The sequence below is a fragment of the Phoca vitulina genome, unplaced genomic scaffold (genome assembly GCF_004348235.1).
Source record: "Phoca vitulina isolate PV1807 unplaced genomic scaffold, GSC_HSeal_1.0 scaffold59, whole genome shotgun sequence".
Classification (NCBI taxonomy): Eukaryota; Metazoa; Chordata; class Mammalia; order Carnivora; family Phocidae; genus Phoca; species Phoca vitulina.
Window position 1 is genome coordinate 8,546,942 of NW_022589762.1, and position 22,636 is coordinate 8,569,577.

General features: G+C 43.8%; 1 protein-coding gene and 1 pseudogene across 4 annotated transcripts in view; one reads left to right on the forward strand and one right to left on the reverse strand.

The window, feature by feature from the left end:
* LOC116623561 (solute carrier family 2, facilitated glucose transporter member 3) overlaps positions 1 to 11,559 on the forward strand; it is a 91,593-nt gene extending 80,034 nt beyond the window's left edge. For 2 of the 4 annotated variants that reach the window (XM_032390789.1, XM_032390790.1), the window contains exons 3-11: positions 1,072 to 1,164; positions 1,707 to 1,867; positions 3,899 to 4,139; positions 4,626 to 4,788; positions 5,106 to 5,293; positions 7,785 to 7,889; positions 8,262 to 8,363; positions 8,827 to 9,030; positions 10,502 to 11,010. In XM_032390789.1, the coding sequence (XP_032246680.1) occupies positions 1,072 to 1,164; positions 1,707 to 1,867; positions 3,899 to 4,139; positions 4,626 to 4,788; positions 5,106 to 5,293; positions 7,785 to 7,889; positions 8,262 to 8,363; positions 8,827 to 9,030; positions 10,502 to 10,717 (1,473 nt within the window). In that variant the 3' untranslated portion in view covers positions 10,718 to 11,010. Of the gene's footprint in view, positions 1 to 1,071; positions 1,165 to 1,706; positions 1,868 to 3,898; positions 4,140 to 4,625; positions 4,789 to 5,105; positions 5,294 to 7,784; positions 7,890 to 8,261; positions 8,364 to 8,826; positions 9,031 to 10,501 lie in introns of all 4 variants that reach the window. The other 2 variants (XM_032390788.1, XM_032390791.1) reach the window with 2 other exon arrangements.
* Positions 11,560 to 13,717: 2,158 nt separating this feature from the next.
* On the reverse strand, positions 13,718 to 16,784 carry LOC116623533 (annotated as a pseudogene).
* Positions 16,785 to 22,636: the final 5,852 nt, after the last annotated feature.

Below are 22,636 nucleotides of genomic sequence, written 5' to 3' on the forward strand. Positions count from 1 at the left end.
ATTGTGGTTGTGATTGTGAGTGCACGATACATTAATGTGTTACTGTATGTTATGTATGCAGTATATTTGCTGGGAGAAAATCATTGTCACCAAGGTAAACTTACTTGAAAATGAAGGAAGGTAAGAGAAGGGATGAAAAAACAGGGAGGAGAAAAAGGCCCTCAAGAATAGTAAATGATGAGGCGAGGCAGAAAGGAAGAGGTCATTACTGATGAGAAATGGATTAAACAGAAAGAGCTGTGTGCAGACGGGGGCCACTCGGGTACTTAACGCCAGGTTGTCTGGGGTGGGAGGTCAACCTGGAGAACTGAAACTTCTGGCTGGCCAGTCCGTCTAACCTAAAAGGGGGACGGAGTTTAAGGTAAGGAAGGATGTCCTCAGCCATAAAAATTGAGCTTACCTTGAGCTGGAAATCTAAGATAAACACACGCTTGAATTACTCTCAGCAAGGTGAGAGATGACTCCCTCCTCCCCAACCACATCTCTGGTCTGTTAGGTTGGGAGTGAGCTTGTGCTCTCCCCCTGCTGGGTGGGGGTAGTGGTACAAAACGAAGTAAACAGGAAGAATTTCAAATGGGACCAGGATACCCTGGGTAGATTTTGTAGTTTACATTATCCAGAGCGCTAGGAACAGCCCAGTGGTGAAGATACCACCACCACCACTCTGGGCTTCAGTGGGATCTGGGGTACGGGAGGAGACAGCACTGGATCTAGCTGTTTCCAAAAGAATCCATTTTTAGGAATCCCAAGGCTTTCTTTCCCTGCAGTTCTATGCTTGCTTTTTTTTAATAGTTTGAAGCCAGTTAACCCAGTTCCTCTTAACTTTCTTCCCAAATTTTCTTGCCACTTTTCCCAAGTTTACGTGGTTGTCTGTGTATCTCCGGAGAAGTTCTTCAGTATAACCTGTTCTTTTGTGTTCCCCCATTCGTTACCTAAATTTCGTTAAGTTTTTGTTCTTTTCATACCACTCATAGGCTGAGTGCTCCTAATATCTCTCCTTCGTTAATAAGAGACAATCATCAGTCGAGAGCTTTAAGGACTGTTTCTTCCCTTCTCCCCCCTCAACCCCAGGTCACAACGCCTCTGATCTTTGCCATCTCCATTGCTACAATAGGCTCTTTCCAGTTTGGCTACAACACCGGAGTCATCAATGCTCCTGAGATGGTGAGTGCCAGGTGACCAGAGTTAGAATTTGGAATAGGGAAATTATTCCTTTAAGTAGGGTTTCAAGAACGAAGAATTTCAGACAAACTTGGTATCTAGCTTGGTGAAGGCTGAAGAGGCAGAATAACATTGGTGGGGAAGTCTAACTGAATCATAAAAGCAACAAGCTCAGTTGCTCCCCATACCCTTGACTGGACTGTATCCATTCTTCCCCTCACGCTATTGTGATACACTTCCTTTATTCTCCCTCAGGGGTTAGTTACAAGGAGGGTGGGAGGGTCTTAGGGGAGGACTGGGGTAGTCACTGAACATCAGTGCTAACTACCTACTGGGATTTTCAGGACAAATCAAAATTGTTCTTTTCAGAGCTACCATGAACCTCCAATAGGTTCTCTATCTCTTCTATCCCCACCCATTCATTTACTTGATTCTCTACCAGTAATTGTAATGCTATTTTCTTAGGGAGGGGAAGATCCCCGATATTTGCCCCTTCTCATTCAGCTGTAATAATCTGTCTGCCCACCAATCATTTTAATTGGCAGATCATAAAGGACTTTCTCAATTACACCCTGGAGGAGAGGTTGGAAGACCCTCCCAGTGAGGTGTTACTCACTTCGCTCTGGTCCTTGTCTGTGGCTATCTTCTCCGTTGGTGGTATGATTGGCTCCTTCTCCGTTGGACTCTTTGTCAACCGCTTTGGCAGGTATTGACCAGAAACTGGGCAAGGAGGGGGGCTATACTGGTTGCATTGAGAACAGGTATTGAGAATTAGGATGGGGAGGTGATGATGCATTTGAATGAGAGCATCCCAAATTCCTACGGAGGCAAATTTAGGCCAACTGGTACTGAATAGGGCTGCTTGGAGCTCCGCTGCCCATCAAGAGATTAGCCTTTGAGTCCAGCTGAAGCTAATTCAGTACTCTCTGTAATAAAGTGCACTATGGAATTTCCCAGAAACCTACTTGATTTACAAGGTCAGAAGTTGTTTGCTTTTCTTGAAAAATTTGGGATTTCATGCTTGTGTTTACAAAGCAGGATTGGGAGGAAACATTTTATAATCCTTGGCCTGTGGCAAATGTGGATAATGGCCAAATAACTGACATTTTTGTCCCCCAAAAGAAAATTGAATCTTCTTATTCTTGCTGACTTAATAAAATGTCTTAGCAGAATACTTTCAGTAATGACTGGTGAAGAAACCATTTCATTTGCTAATTTAGACGTTCTGGAAACACAAATGAAATTCAACTTCTAAAAAAATTTAAAAGCAACCCATTTTATCTGATAATGTTTGGTGTTTGTTGTGTTTGCATTTTTGAGGCCACCTTGTGTCTACTAAAGTCATTGAAATTTTAATGTGGCCCTCCCATAATTCAATGACTTTCCTCCTATCTTTATTTTATTAGCAAAAGAACCTGATAGAGGAAGTAGGGAAACTAGGAAAGGAATGCAGAGAAAGGTAAAAGTGAGAATGAAAGATGAAATTTTTCTCTTAACAGCAGGTTCTCTCCTTTGGCTGCACATTTAGGATCTCCCAGGGAGCTTTTAAAAGTACCAGCGTTTCACAAATAATACATTATATGTTAAAAAAGAAGAAGAAGATAAAAGGAGGGGAAGAATAAAGGGGGGGAAATAGGAGGGGGAGATGAACCATGAGAGACGATGGACTCTGAGAAACAAACTGAGGGTTCTAGAGGGGAGGGGGGTGGGAGGATGGGTTAGCCTGGTGATGGGTATTAAAGAGGGCACGTTCTGCATGGAGCACTGGGTGTTATATGCAAATAATGAATCATGGAACACCACATCAAAAACTAATGATATAATGTACGGTGATTAACATAACATAATTAAAAAAAAAAAAAAGTACCAGCGTTTCAGAACTCCCTGGGTAATTCCAGCAGGCCACCCAAGGGCAGAGTCCCAGAAGTATCTTCCAAACATCTGCAGTAATTTTTCACTGTTAATCTCTTACTTCCGTCTTCCTCTAGTTGTTTCTGTGGCTTTGCCTCCCACGTTTAACACGTAGATGCAGTAATTTATTATTTTATACTGGCTATCAATACTTACTGTAAATGGCCTTCATCACAGGCTAGCCGAGAGCCGGAGAGCTGAAGCTGTCTACCTTTTTGGGCATAGAAAACTTTTGTCTGAAATCTGTTCTCATTAGTATGTTGGTGCCATCTAAGCAACTATATTACAACAAAATGCAGTAAGAAGCATAAAAATTTCAGCACGGGTCCAGAAATTTCTCTTTGAGTGTGTTCGTGGACCAGCTGTATGAGAATTGCCCAGGGCGGTGGTTCTCGGACCTTAGCTAGAATCAGGTCACCCGGACGGCTTTTGGGAACAGATTGCTGGGCTCCGTCCCAGAGTCAAACCTAATGATTTAGTAAATTGGGGTGGGGTGGGACAATTTTAATTTCTTGCCGATTTCTAGCTGATGCTGTTAGTTTGTGGACAACTTTGAGAACTACTGGCCTTTGTGCTTGCTACAATCCTGGCTACCGCTGGGAATTAAAAGAATCTTAAACAAGTTCTCTAGGTGAGTTTTATGCCTACAGAGGTGTAAGAACCATTGATCTTATCCCAACTAGAAATGTTCTGATAACAGAAAGAGGAAAACTTAAAACCGGAAGAGTAGATAATATGAGCCTGGAGAAGGGTAGAGAGATAAGGAAAGAGAGAAGTTCCGGCCTGGCCTATTTTGCTAACTTCTCTTGTCTTTTAACCTTTTCAGGCGCAATTCAATGCTCATTGTCAACCTCTTGGCTGTCGCTGGTGGCTGCCTTATGGGGTTCTGCAAAATAGCCGAGTCAGTTGAAATGCTGATCCTGGGCCGGTTGGTTATTGGCCTCTTTTGCGGCCTCTGCACAGGTTTTGTGCCCATGTACATTGGAGAGGTCTCTCCCACTGCCCTACGGGGGGCCTTTGGCACTCTCAACCAGCTGGGCATCGTCATCGGGATCCTGGTGGCTCAGGTACTCTAGAACTCATACTTAACGCGTGTTAGTTTCTTGGCTCATTAAATAAGTTAACAACATAGATAAAGCTCTCAGGAATATCTGACCTATGTTCAACTATATGTAAATTTCAGGTATTATTATTACTATAGCGCACAGGTGGCTAAAGAAGCAGGCAGGGTAGAGAAAGGAGAAGAAACAGAATTTATCTTTTCCTGTGGTAAAAGAATGGATGATTTTCTGAAATTTTTTTCTGATTTATTTTTGCAAGAGAGAGCGCGCGCATAAGGGGAGGAGGGCTGGGGCGGAGGGAGAAGCAGACTCCCTGCTGAGCAGAGAGCCCAGTGTGGACTGGATCCTAGGACCCTGGGATCATGACCTGAGCCAACGGCAGATGCATAACCGACTGAGCCACCTAGGCACCCTGAATTTTTTTTTTTTAACTGACTTGTGGCTTATATAAAGTATGAGCTTTATAAAGTATCATCTTTATCTGGTTTCTAGATCTTTGGTTTGAAAGTCATCATGGGGACTGAAGAGCTTTGGCCCCTGCTTTTGGGCTTCACCATCATTCCAGCTGTCCTGCAAAGTGCAGCCCTTCCGTTTTGCCCCGAGAGTCCTAGATTTTTGCTCATCAACAGAAAGGAGGAGGAAAGTGCTAGGGAGAGTGAGTATCCTTCACACCTTCGCTGTAGGAATTTTGGGGTTGTGGTTTGTTTCAGGATGAGGGCTTTGGATCTATGTTTTGTCCGCTCCTTTTCTGGCCCCTCTGGACCCAAGCTGGAGACTTTCCTGATTGCTCTGGAGTCAGAAACTTTCCACCCCTAAAGAGTGGAGTGAGAAGCAGGTTAAGGCACAGATGCTAATTGATGAGCCATATCCAGGGCTCATCTAAGTGTGGCTTCTTCCCAGCTGTGTTATAGGGAAAATGAAGTTGAGACAGCTCCTTATCTTTATCCTTTGTTTGTCTGTCTGTTTGACCAGTCCTCCAGCGATTGTGGGGCACCCAGGACGTGACTCAGGACATCCAGGAGATGAAAGATGAGAGCACGAGGATGGCACAAGAGAAGCAAGCCACGGTGGTGGAGCTCTTCAGATCACGCAGCTACCAGCAGCCCATTATGATTTCCATCATGCTCCAGCTGTCCCAGCAGCTGTCTGGAATCAATGCTGTGAGTAGCTACTCTGTGTCCCAGGGGGTCCCGCACACACTTCACGCACCTCCCCGAGGGGCCGAGTCAGGACGCCTGCTCACCTCCTTAAACCTATAGAGTCCCCACGATGCTCGCCACGCAGCAGCCACTCCAGAAATACTGATTATCCAGGTTTTGACTTGGTTTTGTATTTTAAGTTTATTTACATAATCTCTACACTGCAATCTGGGGCTCGGACTCACAACCCCGTGATCAAAGGTCGCATGCTCTTCCTACTGAGCCAGGCGGGTACGCCTGTTTTTATTTCTTTAAAATTCTATCTGCAGTACGTGTTTCCCATGTGGGAAAATAAGAAAATAAATAATAAAACGAAAACTTCATCACCTTTTGTCTTGGAACTTACGGTTAACATTGTCCTCTTTCAAACTTTTTTCAGTATGTAGGACATGACACATTTATCTACTTTTCATTAATCCTCTTTCTGACCACTCATTTTTTATTTCCAGTTGTCTTTTACAAATCTGATCAGTGTTATCTGATGTCATCAGTGATAAGGCAGGCCATACAACTAAAGTAGATCCAAGAATTTACATGCTATGGCTTTTTTCCAGGACTTCACAGTCTAAAAAATATCATTGTAAAGCCCTGGGGAATAAGTAGGAAATGAATTCAAGAGGTCTGGGGGATACACTGGGAACTTCAGATAGACCAGGCCTTACTATTCTGTCTGTGTAGTTACAACCAGAATAGTGACTCTGATAGTTGAAAGTGGGGAGCAAAATGGAAGGTGACATTTGGCAGGTAGCTTGAATTCTATTATCTAAGGCAGATACTACCTTCCAGCTTTTGGATCCTAGTGGTAGTAAGAGAGGATATTCCTATACCTTCTGTCCATTTGCAGATAAAATTTTTGGATATGAAGCACTCTTGTTCCGATTCATGCCCAGAGGGTTTCTCCTCAGTCTTGATCAATATGATTAGATCATTCTGTAGCAAAGCATTTGCCAAACACACTTACTTGATGCTCAAAATAGTAAGTTGGTCCTTGGCCATTTCTCCCTAACACACAAGAAGGTTATTTGTATTTGAAAAGAGCAGCGCTTTTCATAAAGGGTTAGAGGCTGTGATATCAGAAATTGGGAGGAAAAATAGTTTTAAAAAAACCTCTGAGATGATTTTGATGGATCCCAGTTTCAAATTTTGTCATTTTAAAAATCACTGTGGGGTGCCTAGCTGGCTTAGTCAATAGAGCATGAGACTCTTGATCTTGAGGTTGTGAGTTCAATCCCCACATTGGGTGTAGGGATTACTTAAAAAATCTTATTTATTCATTTGAGACAGAACACGAGCGGGGGTGGGGGCAGAAGGAGAGGGAGAAGCAGACTCCTCATTGAACAGGGAGCCCAATGTGGGGCTCTATCCCAGGACCCCGGGATCATGACCTGAGCCAAAGGCAGATGCTTAACCAACTGAGCAGCGCAGGCACCCCAAAAATAATCTTTAAAAAAAAAAGTACAGCCTTATTAGTCCTATTTTAGAAAACACAAATATACATCGTTTCTGTCCGAGGTTGTAGGTATTTGGAGAGTTGTTTCTTGAGAACGTAACCCAGAGTAGACACGTATATTCATCAAAAAGTCTGATGAATACAACTCTAGAGGCAAACACTCTGGATGAAATAATAAACTCTTGACCCAAACCTGATCTAGGTTGGGTCATGATGATCTAGATCCTGTTCTCTTGTTACCTTGAGGTCTGAGTTCAATATTTTGACATCTCTTTAACTGTGGTAGCTGTAGCAACCCTACATTTCAGCATGCTGACCAGCAAATAATAAAAAATAGTATAAACAGTAGCTTACTTAATAGTACATATTAAATTAAAATGATAGCCGGTGTCATTTCCTAAAACACTTGGAAAGGACCGAGGGCTAGGGATTCCAGCTCAAGTTCTGTTTCTAATAACAAGAGCAAGCTGAGGTTACTCCTCAGTTGGCTTCACTGTCAACTTAGGATATCAGTGTGTGCCTATCACTGTTTTAAGGGTTAGAGGAATTGTCCATTGAAGAAGCTTAATTGAGGAACTTGCTGCTGGCTGGCTTTGTTGGAAGATCATGCGACTCTTGATCTTGGGGTCTTGAGTTCCAGCCCCATGTTGGGTGTAGAGCTTACTTAAAAAAAAAAAAAAAAACCACCACCAAACTTTAAAACAAACCAAAAAAGCTTAATCATTATATCTAAGTTAATAGAATAAATGTAAGGAGGAGCCTTCAATGAACAGGAGGAATAAACATTGAAGGAGAAATGGAAACAAGTAGCTAGAATTGAGAACTAAGAAGAGATAAGATAGAGAAGATGATTTCTTTGCAGAAAAGACACTGACTGAACCAAAAAACCCCGAAAGGACTCCTTAACCTCCTGGGACTTTGAGTGTATTTTTCTGAGGGTTCTCTTTAACTGCGGTGCACAGCTGCTGTTTCAGAATTGCAACATCTTTTGTTTCCTATTAGGTGTTCTATTATTCAACAGGAATCTTCAAAGATGCAGGTGTTCAGGAGCCAATCTATGCCACCATCGGCGCGGGTGTGGTTAATACCATCTTCACTGTTGTCTCTGTAAGTTGGATGGTGTGATAGTTTGGGGACAGGGGGAGGGGCATTCTTCCTACACATGTTCAAAGATCGGTTTTGTGTCCTTCCATCTCCCTCCCTACCATCATTTAAACCTTTGTGGTTGTTTCGTTCTTCTTTGGGGAAGAAGAGCTATTGAATGATGGGTATAAGTAGTCTTCACTCTCTCCAAGCAAATACGAAGTGGGTGAGAAAGAGGGAGGTATAAAAGATTTGTAGGATGCTTGAAACTCAACTAAAAGGGGACATGTGACTATACCAAGTATCCTGCTATTGGTAAGGCAGATTCAGGTAGTTCATACAGTGTTTTCATGAAAGGGAAAGCAGAAATTTTATGTTATATTATTCTTCTTTTAGCTGTTCCTGGTGGAAAGGGTAGGGAGGAGGACTCTACATATGACTGGCCTTGGAGGGATGGCTGTTTGTTCCATCTTTATGACCATCTCATTGTTACTAAAGGTGAGTGCTCTTTGAGTGAAGGAAAGGGAGGGGAAGGAGAGAGAAGAGGTTACAGGTGACTCTGACATGGGTGGGAAAGGTGAGGTGGAGATCATAAAGTCACATGCCCAGAGTTTTAAGAAAAGTGAATCCTCAGAGATAAGTAATTAAACTGCTGTAATTCGTACATCTATATAACATACAGCTTGTAAAATACCTTATGTAATTTAATTCTTCAAGTAATCTTGAGGTAATTATTCCCATTTTACAGGTGATGAAATGATCTTAGTGCAAAATGACACATGTGTGAGCACAAGGCTAGGGTTCAAAACCCCAGGGCTTTTGACTCTAAGTCGAAGAACTCCATTGTACCCCAGACAGGGGGAGCTTTTCATTATCAGTCAGTCCTCATAGCTGGGAGGCTAGATCTATCCAGGTCGAGCTGTCTTGACTACTAACTTTCCTTTGTTCCTTCCTCATTTAGGATGACTATAAGTGGATGAGCTTTGTTTGTATCGGGGCTGTCTTGGTCTTTGTGGCCTTCTTTGAAATTGGCCCAGGCCCCATTCCCTGGTTTATCGTGGCCGAACTCTTCAGCCAAGGACCCCGCCCAGCTGCGATGGCAGTCGCTGGTTGTTCCAACTGGACCTCCAACTTCCTGGTTGGGCTCCTCTTCCCTTCAGCTGCAGTAAGTAAATTCAAACAAAACTCACCGAGCCCATCTCGAAACCAGCTCACTTAAGCCGACAGGTTTAAAATTTGGTAACTGACACCACAGAGGATTAGATATCAAGTGGGGTTTGTTCTTGTGGGTTTTTTTTTTTAAGATTTTACTTATTTTAGAGAGATTGAATGTGGGAGGGGGAGGAGCAGAGGAAGAGGGAGAGAGGGGATCTCAAGCAGACACTGCGCTAAGCATGGAACCTGACCCAGGGCTTGATCTCCTGAGCCGAAACCAAGAGTTGGACGCTCAACCAACTAAGCCACTCAGGCGTCCCAGATATCAAGTGTTTTAAACCAGATTTTTTTTCTCATTTTCAATGGCATATAGAAAAAGAAGGAATGGTAGCAAAAAAAAGATTGAAGCAGGAGGGCAAAACTGGCAACTTTTATTTTTTTAAAGTAAACTCTACCCCCAACATGGGGCTCAAACTCAAGACCTGGAGGAGATCAGGAGTCGGATGTTCTACTGACTGAGGCAGCCGGGTACCCCGCAACTGGGAACTTTTAAAAGACCACTGGTCTGAGGTGATTACAGGCATAGTTCTGCCTAGATACAATGATTGAGATGAATCCCAAAGGATTCCAGACCAACACTTAAAATCCACAATTTGAATTAGTGACTTCATGACCTTAAAGGCTCACGAATAATCATAGGATGTTAATGAATGAGTGAGGTGTAGGTCCTATTATAAAATGACCTGGAGCTGGTTCCTTAAATAAAGGCACTTGCAGTGAACTTCTAGAATGCATTTCCTATTTCTGTGAGTCTTTCAGAAACCTGGATTTTAAAAATAATATTCAAAAGTCCTAGGGGCGCCCGGGTGGCTCAGTCGGTTAAGCGTCTGCCTTCAGCTCAAGTCTTGATCCCGGGGTCCTGGGATCAAGCCCCACGTGTGGCTCCTTGTTCAGTCGGGAGCCTGCTTCTCCCCCTGCTTGTGCTCTATCTCTGACAAATAAATAAAATAAAGGAAAAAAAAAAGTCCTAAAATACTCAATAGGTATTTGGAAGCAGGGATCTTTAATGAGTAAGGAAAGGAATGACGCAGAATTGCAGGGAAATATAGTAAGTGAGCAATGGCATCATAAACATCTGAGGAAGGGGCGCCTGGGTGGCTCAGTCGTTAGGTGTCTGCCTTCGGCTCAGGTCATGTCATGATCCCAGAGTCCTGGGATCAAGCCCCGCATCGGGCTCCCTGATCCGCAGGAGGCCTACTTCTCCCTCTCCCGCTCCCCCTGCTTGTGTTCCCTCTCTCACTGTGTCTCTGTCAAATAAATAAATAAAATCTTTTTTAAAAAAATACCGACGAAGACTACATGTTCTTGTTAAATGTGGAAAGGTTGTGTCCCGAAGCCTACTAGAAATGGATGGGAAGGGAAGGGGTTTGGCAATGACGAGAATTTACACTGACACTCCTTTTTCTGTATCTTTTCACTAGTTCTATTTAGGAGCCTATGTTTTTATCATCTTCACTGGCTTCCTCATTGTCTTCTTGGTCTTCACCTTCTTCAAAGTCCCTGAGACTCGTGGCAGGACTTTTGAGGAAATCACACAAGCCTTCGAGGCGCAGGCTCGGGAGGGTAACAGAGCTGAGAAAGGCCCCGTCGTGGAGATGAACAGCATCCAGCCCATGAAGGAAACCGCCACCGTCTAAGCCATGCCTCCTTCCCGCCTCCCTCCCAACATGGAAAAGCAACCTCTCCCCAGATGAGGGAGAGACCTCATCAGCTTATAACCCAGGACTGTTTCTGAATGCTGCTACTTGATTCCTTTCTCTTCCCACACACTCCATGAGCACTCAGAGGAACCCAGTGCAGGAGTTAGTTGTATCTTCAATGGCTTTCAAAACATTTCATTTCTTGGACATTCTCTTCTGTTTAGGAGAGACCAAGCGAACCTACCTTCATTTCAGGAGGAATTGGCCACTTGCCATCTGACAGCATTGTCGTCTCTTCCTCCTTTGGGTTCTAATAGGGCCTCACCAGGGCCAATAGGGGACGGGAGTAAGGGTGAGGTGCAGTTTCCCCGACCCCAGACTTCCCAGGAAGCAGATCTATATGAGTGTGGAGGGCAGAGAGGGATTAAATAAGAGCACCTGCCTCGCTTCCATACAGCTCTGCAGAGCAAATTAACTTGAGTTTTATTTATTTTATCTTCTGGTTTTATTGCATAAATATTTATTTTTTTAAGTGTAAAATAATTTTACCAAATGAAAACAGAAGGAAATTGAGGATAGAGGGAGGCGCTTGAAGAGAGGTTCTAGGGTAGAAGATTGGATACTGGAGAGGTCGAGGTGCAATAAGGGGAAGATTCAGGGAGAAGTAGAACGTGTTCTCAGAGGGTACGTGATGGGGTGTGTGAAGTTTGCACGTTGCCTCTTAACCTTCAGGTGGAAACTCTCAAGTTTAATTTCTCAGAAAAGTGATGTGCCTGTATTAAGAAGCTACTGGTTACCTTTAGAACTTTTTTCTTTGTTTAACATTATATGTAGTGTTACTTGAAATCTAGGGTTATTAAGATGGGCATTATAGCTAATGGTGGTTGATGGGTTCTAATTTTGGCTGGAGTCCAGAGAAGGGAAGGTTATTTCTAGATATTCTTTTTCCCCTCACTGGACAAAACAACTTCTTCCCCTTATGGTGGACTCATTGTGAGGGGTGGGGGTTAAAGTATTCCTAATACCTGCCTGGTGGGAGAACCTTCCAAATGAGCAACCCAAAACAATGGTTCTTGGTAGAGGTTCTGTATTTCTCCATTTGTTCTTCAGGAGATTGTAGTTGTTGATATTTTGTTTTAAGCCATAGCTTTAAAAGAATTCAGAGAAGAATGTTCATAAACTAACTTGGAATTTGTAACCTCAGCTCTGGGAGAGGATTTTTCCTGAACGATTATCTAGTTGAAGTATGTTGTTGCTAAGGGTCATCGCATGCTTGTTCTGTTACCATATTTGCATAGTATGACGTCAAGTGCCCTTAGGGGACCATACATTTGGGATAATATGAGTAAATGTGCAGTGTAGCCCACACTTGAGAGAGTATGAATGTATGTGCACTGTCACTTTGCTCTGGGTGGAAGTAGATGACTGGTAACTTGTGTCCTTTATGTACCTACAGCCCCTTTTTGAATAGAACGCGTTCAAACTCATCTCTATGTATATAAATAACACTGCCTCTGCTGGGTGGAATTTGCATCTACGGTTTTATTCCAGACTTCAGAGTTCAGACGCATCTGGCTATCTTTCCTTGTTGGACAGTTGGGGGGAGAACTCCTTAAATCTTGAGATTGAGGGTGGAGGACTCTGCCTCCCTCTAGACCCAGACAATGGCAGTATGAAAGGAAAATGTGAGATCAGAACATGTGGCCTCTTGGAGGGGAGTCGTAGGGGAGAAGGAGCCTTTCTTTTAAGGGGTAAGAAACAAACTGAAGACTTCTAATTCTGGAGCATTTTCGAGAGCCAGATGAGGTGGAGGGATGTACACTTGCCCCAGGTCTTGGACACCTGTACAATCATCTAGTTTCCCAGTATTTTTATAAATGGAGATTGGGCCCCATGACACCTACTCTGTCTTCCTTCTTCCATATGTTGCTTGATCACCCTTTCTCTCCTTGGTGCTTACATACTTCAGACCCTTTAGCCAAACCCTCGCCTGTGACAGTATTTTAGTCACCAGTTCTCACTGTTCCCCCTGGTCATTGAGCGTTTTGGGGAAAAAAACAGCTTATATGAAATGGGGCTTGGTTCAACAGGTGACTTTAACTGCACCTCTACTTCTGGCTCCTCAAAACCAGTGGGTTGGCAGTAATACTGTGTGGAAGTTTTCCCATTTCTCAGTGACCAGATTGTGAATATTTCCAAATGGATTTTCTATTATTAATGTTACTGTGGTTCTTTGTTTTGAAATAAAAATTCTGAATGTACATATGACATCATGGGCTTGCTGTTTTGGTTTGCTTTGGGTTTTTGTTGGTTTTTTTTTTTTGTCCTTCCTGTAACAACAAAATCAGCTTTTAAATCCTGGTTTGGCCACTCAGTACCTGTTACCTGGAGTAAGCTTCCTAAGAGTCTAATGCATATGAAAATAGTGGTACTTGTTCATGATGCAGATGAGATGAACAGCCTTAGTGTGTTGCTTTCTTTCCCCAGTGAGAATTCTCTCTTACTTCCTTTCCCCTCTGGTCTTTGCTCTCTGAAATTCATCCTATGCTGATGTCAGGATATCCATATTACATGTATTTAAGATTTTATTTTTGAGTAATCTCTACACCCAATGTAGGGCTGGAACCTACAACCCCAAGATCGAGTTGCACGTCCCTCCAACTGAGCCAGCCAGGTGCCCCCATAATACATTTATATCACCATCCTACTTAAGATCCTTCAGTAGCTTCCAGTCAACTACAGAAAATAAAACTTAAGCCCCCTACCGATCACACAAACACCCCACCCCAGGACAAGTTCCCTGTTATGTTTTTAGTTTATCATTTCTTAGCTCCCATTTAGACAAGAAAACACCCACACCCACTTCATGCCTTCATTTATGGACTTTAAATTTATGGACTTCTTTTATTCCCTCCCCTACGTTTCCCTATCCCTACTAAAGCTATTTGAATGGCTACTTTTTATTTTTTTATTTTTTATTTTTTTTTGGTTGTCAAATGATCCTTTATTGAAACATTTTCCTTTGTAGTTAACTAGCTGGGCATTCCACCACCCCACTGTTGATGTCATCTATGACGTCATGAGGGTGGCGGCCATCAACATTGCAGCCCACAGACTGGGCAGGCCCCAGGATTTCTTTAATGGTTCCAGAGAGTGGCTAAAGATCGGTGTCGCATCTGTCGGGCAATATTGACAATCTCATCAAAAGTGATATTTCCACTATGCTTAATGTTTTTCTGCTTCTTTCTGTCTCTTGGTGGTTCCTTGAGGGCTTTGATCATCAGGGCAGAGGCAGAAGGTACCACTTCAATCTGGGCCTGTCTGTTCTGAATGGTCAGTTTCACTGTAATCCTTAGACCCTTCCAATCACCGGTTGCCATGGCGACGTCATCACCAAACTCTTTTGGAGACAGACCCAGCGGGCCGATCTTCGGGGCCAGGGCAGACGTGGCACCGACTTCGCCACCGGTGCACCTCAGGTCCACGACTTTGATCTCGTTGGGGTCGAACTTAGGCGGCGTGGCGGAGGCGGCTGGTGTCGGATGAACCCGGATTCGGTATGACCAAAGAAAGTTGCACCTTTTCCTCCCCGAGCTGAAAGCCAAAAGCGGCTACTTTTTATTTCTATTTAGCCCAGGCATGAGCTCCATAAAGCCTTCCTTACAGGCAAACAATCTTCACACTGGTACTCTTATGTTAGGAATGACAGTGAAACCCTGAACGTCCTGAAAGAGCTTGTTGACTGCACCATATTCTCCACAATTCTGAGGATATTAGATCCCTTTTTCCATCTTTGCTTTCTTTTAATCCATTCTCCAATAACCAGAGTAGTCAAAAAGATCATGTCACTCCCCTGCTTAAAGCCTTCCAATTACATCTTGTCACACTTAAAATAGCATCCAGACTCCTTTACTGTGGACTGTAAATTTGGTGACCATACATCCCAGCTGACTCCTATTACCCTGGTGTAACTTAGAGTACACTGCTTTCATTCATTATCAAAACACCTCTAAAAATATCTTCTGGTTACTCTACCTAAAAGGTTTGCTTCTTCAACTTCATCTTTCATTACTCTTTGCTCACAGAAGTCTAGCCCCACTGGGCCTTCTGTTTCTCAAATATATCAAGTTCATTATCAATAGGTTCTTTGCACTTGTCCCCTTGTGTTTAGAATATTCTGCCTCAAAATTTTGTATGGCTCAGTCTATCTTGTAAGTTAGGTCTTAGTTAACAACCTCTGTAGAATATAAGCTCAAAAGCAAGTACCTTGTCTGTCTCACTCCTGCCTCGAACACTGCTGGACATACAATTGATTAAGTGTTATCAGTCTGGCTGGTTCCTATCAGAAGACAGAAACTACACAATGGTTTAAACAGAGAAAGTGAAACATAAAGAATGTCAAGCTGGGGAGCCTGGCTGACTCAGTCAGAAGAGCTTGTGACTCTTGATCTTGGGGTTGTGAGTTTGAGCCCCACATTGGATGTAGAGATTACTTTAAAAAAAAAAAGAAAAAAAGATCAAGCTATAATAAGAGTAAGTAAAAAATAATAGGAGGGGCACCTGGCTGACCCAGTCAGTGGAACAAGCGATTCTTGATCTTGGGGTTATGATTTCGAGCCCTACATTGGGCATGGAGCCTACTTTAAAAAAATTGTGTTTAATTTTTAAAAAAAGGAAAATAAATAATAGATAGGAGAACTCAATATGGTATCCTAGAGCTGAGGGAGATTATCCAAGGAGAGACACACTTGGAAGAGAGGCCATCTCCCCAAAGCTGAGGCTCAGTTCTTTTTCTTCTCTCTTCTTTTTTTTTTAAGATTTTATTTATTTGAGAGGGAGAGATAGTGAGAGAGCGCAAGCAGCAGAAGGAGAGGGAGAGGCAGGCTCCTCCTGAGCAGGGGGCCCAATGCAGGGCTTAATCCCAGGACCCCAAGATCATGACCCCAGCCGAAGGCAGACGCTTTACTGACTGAGCCACCCAGGTGCCCCTGAGGTTCAGATCTTATTGGAAAAGGCATAGTTGCAGTCTACCGGATAGCAGAGAAATTCGCTGGATTGCACAAGCCAGAGCTGGTGTGGCCTGAGGAGCAGGAGACAAGTGCAGGTGAGCCCGAGCTGGTGGCCAGCTCTGTGAGTGTACAGAGGCAGTCGGGGCACCAATATGGGGGGGAAAGGGGCGCAGTACTTGGGGCCTTGGGGGAGGTGATTGCCAGACATGGGCTGGGGCTGTGAGGTGACTGATGGAGCATGCATTCTGGGTGCATGACTGGGGCAGGGTGCCACCAGATGCTTTGTCATCTATGGTGTGGCCGTTGGAAACAGCAGGACACGCCCCCTTCTTCCTACAGTATCCTGACAGCACCATCTACTGAGAAAACTTCACTGTGCTTAACACTCTCAAGAAGAAATGATTTAGGGGCGCCTGGGTGGCTCAGATGGTTGGGCGTCTGCCTTCAGCTCGGGTCATGATCCTGGGGTCCTGGGATCGAGCCCCACATCGGGCTCCTGGCTCAGCGGGAAGCCTGCTTCTGCCTCTGCTCATGCTCTCTCTCTCTGTGTGTCGCAAATGAATAAATAAAATCTTTTAAAAAAAGAAGAAGAAGAAATGATTTAAAGGAATTCCATCCATTATCAAAAGGTACTGAAGGATGAATTTGGAGCCGAGAGGCAAAAAATCAGTAACTGGCAGAATAAATGTTAGGTGGCTGGCTGGCTGAAGTGGTCCCGGGTTGGGAGAATTTACTCTTTCCACACCTCCCAAAGCCTACCTGTGCTTTCGATAAAATTCAGGTTGAAACGTACCACTTTTTTTTTTTTTTGAGCGTAAAGTGTTTGTTGCCGAACCTTTGGCCAAGGTTCCAACTGGATGGCTGCAGCTTAAGTTGGGCTAGTGGCCGCCGCCCAGGGCTGGGAAAGGGAGGAGGGGAGAGGTAGAAGGAGTGCCTCTGGGCCTGGAGCCTGGCGCTGCGAGATGCTGAGGACCAGGCCGCAGGTGGGGACCAGGCCGCAGGTGAGCCCCAGTCCTCCAGCTCTGGCTCTCCGTTCCGGGGCTTCCCTACGCCATCCTATCACCATGGAGAACTCCTTGAGTGTCAACTACCAGAGTGACCCCAACGAATCACCTCGTATCAAATCTGTGTCCTGGATCCGGGCCCTGGTTGTGGCGGCACAGCTGCGACCACGGTCGCGCCAAGCGCCCACCTTCCTCCTTCGTGTCGCCGCCCCGCTCCCTCCGTGACAGCTGCCCGCAGCGAGCACCGAGCACGCAAGTTTCCGGCCTGAGCCTCTCCAGCCCCAGGCGTGGCCCTACGGACGCCACCGCCCACTTCCTCCGCCCTTCCCCCCCGCCCTCCCCTGCGGCGCGGCTGGAGGCCCGCCTGGCGTCGGGGAAACCGCAGACCCGGCGGGAGGCGGGGCTTCGGCCGCGCGTTCACTGCGCAGGCGTGGACGGCCGCAAACCGGTCATCTGTATTGCGTTTTGTTCAAGATCCTGAAAATGATTTCTGGTTCTAACCAGGTCATAACCCAGAACCGTAAACCTGGTTCTACTCCAGGTCATAACCCAGCAAACCTTCCAATGCAGGTATTTCTCACCTGTCTTACTATGAAGTGAATTTAACTACCTTTCCTGGATTACTCTCGGCTTAGTGACTTAATTGATAAACCTGAATCATGTGAGTTACATGAGATATATTTCAGAAATTAAATCCAAATCTCATTTTTTTTAAATGAGGAAATTGAGACCAATGAATGAATTGGCAAAACTGGAGCTGGCATGGTACCTCTGTCTCTTTATACTCAAGAACTGGAATAAAGGAGCCAATAAGGTATAAGGGTGCCAGTTTCTACATGTATTTACCAAAATATTTTATTAAAAGGTGTTTAATCTTTTTTTAAAAAAAGATTTTATGTATTTATTAAGGAGAGGGAGAGAAAGCACAAACAGGGGGAGTGGCAGGCAGAAGGAGAAGCAGGCTTCCCACCGAGCAGGGAGCCCGATGTGGGGCTCGATCCCAGGACCCGGGGATCATGACCTGAGCTGAAGGCAGATGCTTAACCGACTGAGCCACCCAGATGTCCCAAAGGTGTTTAATTTTTTTTTTTAAGATTTTATTTATTTATTTGAGAAGAGAGAGCATGGGCGGGGAGAGGGGCAGAGGTAGAGGGAGAAGCAGGCTCTTGCTGGGGGGTGGGCGGCGGCGGGGCCACGGCTGCTCCATCCCAGGACCCTGAGATCATGACCTGGGCTGAAGGCAGACCCCTGACTCACTTAGCCACTCAGGCACCCCAACAAGTATTTAATCTTTATCAATCTGAAGTGAGAAAGGGATCCTATACTTCTAAGTTTACATTGTATTATGACATTGAGCATTTTTTTTTGCATGTTAGGAGCTCTTTGCATTTCCTTATCTGTGAACCGTTTGTATGTATCAGAGGAAAACTATTTTGAAAAGAACATGTTTTGATGAAGAAATAAGACAAAATAAATAAAAGTAGAGTTTATAAGTAAAATAGTTACCATATGTGGCGCCTGGATAGCTCAGTTGTTAAGGGTCTGCCTTCAGCTTGGGTCATGATCCCAGGGCCCTGGGATTGAGCCGGGTCTGGCTCCCTGCTCGGCGGGAAGCCTGCTTCTCCCTCTCCTACTCCCCCTGCTTGTGTTCCCTCTCTCGCTGTGTCTCTCTCTGTCAAATAAATAAATAAAGTTTAAAAAAAAAAAAAAAGAAAGAAAAGAGTCAGATGCTTAACCCACTGAGCTGCCCAGGTGCCCTGTATTCTAGTACTTTAGATACCTCATACAAGTAGAATCATACAGTATTTGTCTTTTTGTGCCTGGCTTATGTCACTTAGCATAATGTCCTCACAGTTCATCCATGATGTAGGATATGATAGGATTCCCTTCCTTTTTAAGGCTGAATAATATTCTCTCGGATATATATAGGACATTCTGTTTATCTATTGATCCATTGATGGATATTTGGGTTACTTCCACTTATTGGCTTTTGTGAATAGTGCTGCTAATGAACGTGGGTATGCAAAAATCTCTTCAAGAACCTGTTTTCAGTTCTTTTGGATATATATCATAACTGGGGTTGCTGGATCATACACTGTTGTATTTTAAAACTTTGGGGGCACCTCCATACTATTTTCCATAGTGGTTATACTATTTTACAAGCCCACAAACAAAATTAAAAACTTTTGTGCTTCAAAGCACATTATCAAGAAAGTGAAAAAACAACCTACAGAATGGGATTTGCAAATCATAAATCTGGTAAGAGATTCCTATCTGGACTGTTTAAAGAACTCTTATAATGCAATAAAAGTGATAAAAAATTAAAACTCAAGTGATCCAATTAAAACACAGGCAAAGACTTCAATAAACATTTCACTAAAGAAGATATACAAATGGCCAATAAGCACATAAAAAGAAATTCAGCATCATTAATCCTTAGGGAAATACAAATAAAATATCTACCTATTGAATTATGTTGGATATCTGCCTAATAATCCATTAAGGATGTTTCAAATTTATTTAACTTTTTAAAAAGATTTATTTATTTTAGAGAGAGAGAATGTGCCTCTGAGGGTGGTGTGGGGTAGGGAGAGGCAGAGGGAGAGGGAGAGGGAGAAAAGCAGACACCCTACTGAGTGAAGAGCCCAACCTGGGGTTAGATCTCATGACCCTGAGATCATGAACTGAGCCAAAGTCAAGAGTCTGATTGAGCCACCCAGGTGCCCCTCATTTTCTTTTTATTAAACAGTTTTTTAAGCCAGTTTCTTAAAACATAATTTATATATTATAAAGTTCACCCATTGAAAAGGTACAATTCGGGGCGCCAGGGTGGCTCAGTCGTTGAGCGTCTGCCTTCGGCTCAGGTCATGATCCCAGGGTCCTGGGATGGAGCACTGCATCAGGCTCCCTGCTCCGCGGGAGGCCTGCTCCGCGGGAGGCCTGCTTCTCCCTCTCCCACTCCCCCTGCTTGTGTTCCTTCTCTCACCGTCTCTTTCTCTGTCAAATAAATAAATAAAATCTTTAAAAAAAAAAAAAAAAAGAAAGGATACAATTCAGTGATTTTCACAGATTTGTTCAACCACTACTGAAATCACCTTAGAAAGAAACTTGTACCCCTTAGAAGTCAGTCCCTATTCGTGTCCCCACCCTCTTTGATTTTCCTCCTCTTAGTTCTAGGCAACCACTTATCTACTTTCTTCTTCTCTATAGATTTGCCTATATTTAAAATTTCATATAAATTGAATCATATAATATGTGATCTTTTGAGACTGGCTTCATACAAATTAGAATGTTTTCAAGGTTCATCCATATTATAGCATTTATTTAGTACTCGACTCCTTTTTTATGGCCAAATATTGCCTGGTGTGGACATACCACATTTTGTTTATCCGTTCAGCTGTCTATGGCTATATGGGTTGTTGCCAATTTGGGATTATTGTGAATAATGCTGCTTGTGAACATTTGTGAACAAATGTTTTTGTGTGAACATATGTTTTCATTTTTCTTGGGTAATGTATCTAGGAGAGGACGTGCTGGGTCATATGGTAACTTCTTTTTTTTTTAAGATTTTATTTATTTGACAGAGAGAGACACAGTGAGAGAGGGAACACAAGCAGGGGGAGTGGGAGAGGGAGAAGCAGGCTTCCCGCAGAGTGGGGAGCCCGATGCAGGGCTCAATCCCAGGACGCTGGGATCATGACCTGAGCCGAAGGCAGATGCTTAATGACTGAGCCACCCAGGCGCCCCACTGGACTCCTTTTATAAGAGCATTAATCTCATTCATGAGGGCTCTGCCCTCAAGATCTTATCATCTCCCAAAGACCCGACAACTAATACTGTCACATTCGGTGTTAGGATTTTAACATGTAAATTTAGGGGGACACAAACACTCACAGTATAGCAGTTAAGATGGTTTTAATTTGACTCAGTTTAAGTCATCTATTTTTTGTTGTTCATGCCTACTAGACTGGCAAAACTTTATATATCTGTAAACACCAACTGTGGGTGAGAATGCAAAAATGGGAACTGTCTTAACTGCTAGGAAGAGTATAAAACTGTACCACCACTTTAGATAGCAGTGGCTTTCTAGGAAAGTTGAATGTGCATAGCCCCAGTTCTTCATCCACCCCACCCCGCCCCCAATTCCATGCTGTCTGCCAAGTGGTTTTGTAGTTTTGTTATGGTCTGAATGTTTGTGTCCCCCCACCCCAAATTCATATGTTGAACTCCTAACCCCCACAGTGATGGCATCAGGAGCTGTGGCCTTTGGGAAGTGATTCAGTCATGAGGGTGGAGCTCTCCTGAATGGGATTAGTGCCCTTACAGAGGCTCCTCACCCCCAAAGCTTTCTTGCTCCTTCCCTTATGTGAGATTACAGCAAAAAGGTGGCAGTCCATGCACCAGGAAGCTGGTTCTCATCAGATACGGACACTGCTGCTGGCTTGATCTTGAACCTCCCAGCCTCCAGACCGGTGAGAAATAAAGTCCTATTGTTTATAAGTCACCTAGTATGGTATTTTTGTTATAGCAACCCAAACAGACTAAGATAAGTTCCTTCTACTAAAAGAGAGGGGTCTGCTTCCATTTATTTGTTTGTTTGTTTATATTCTCTACACCCAACTTGGGGCCTGAGCTCGAGATCAAGAGTTGCAGGTACTTCCACTGAGCCAGCCAGGCACCCATTTTTTCTTTTTCTTTCTTTCTTTCTTTCTTTCTTTCTTTCTTTCTTTCTTTCTTTCTTTCTTTCTTTCTTTTTCTTTCTTTCTTTCTTTCTTTCTTTCTTTCTTTCTTTCTTTCTTTCTTTCCTTTCTCTTTCTTTCTCTCTTTCTCTCTTTCTCTCTTTCTTTCCTTCCTTCCTTCCTTCCTTTTATAAAAGATTTTTATTTATTTATTTGACAGAGAGAGGCACAGTGAGAGAGGGAACACAAGCAGGGGGAGTGGGAGAGGGAGAAGCAGGCTTCCCGCCAAGCAGGGAGCCCGACGTGGGGCTTGATCCCAGGACCCTGGGATCATGACCTGAGCCAAAGGCAGACGCTTAATGACTGAGCCACCCAGGTGCCCCTATTTATTTATTTTTTATCTTTTTATGCTTCCCTTTAACTTTAGATTCAGCCATATGATATGACTTGGCCAATAAAATAAGGCAGAAGAAGTACTGTGTCAGTTCTGAGCCTAGGCCTTAAGAGATCATGCCATTACCATTTGCCCTCTGGCATATCTGCCATTGCCAGGAAAGAACTTCCCTGGGTAATGGCTGCAACCTTAGACAGGCCTCCGAAATAAACAGGCAGAGATATCTTAGTCCAAACCTCAGAGAGAAGCCTCACTCAGCTTGATCTGTAGCTTGAGGCTTAGCCAAACCCAGCCTGGATCTGCTGACCCCTCCTAGCCTATTCACAGATACAGGAGTGATAATAAATAATTGTTATTTTAGGGGCGCCTGGGTGGCTCAGTCGTTAAGCGTCTGCCTTTGGCTCGGGTCATGATCCCAGGATCCTGAGATCCTGGGATCGAGCCCCTCATAAGGCTCCCCGCTCCTCGGGAAGCCTGCTTCTCCCTCTCCCACTCCCCCTGTTTGTGTTCCCTCTCTCGCTGTGTCTCTCTCTGTCGAATAAATAAATAAAATCTTTAATAATAATAATAATTGTTATTTTAAGCTACTGACGTTGGGGGCTGTATGAGCAAAAGGTAACTGGTAAGATACAACTACTTAATGTCCCGATAATTCCATCCTTAGTCATATACCTAAAAGAAATTTTGCCCTAAATTTAGGCAAGGATAGATGTAGAGGGACAGTTAGAAGCTGCTGCAGTTATCCAGGTAAGAGGTGACTACGGCTTGGCACCAGTGGGGCTGGAAGAATGTGCAAACAGCTATGCGGCTTTAATGAGAGATGTACCTCA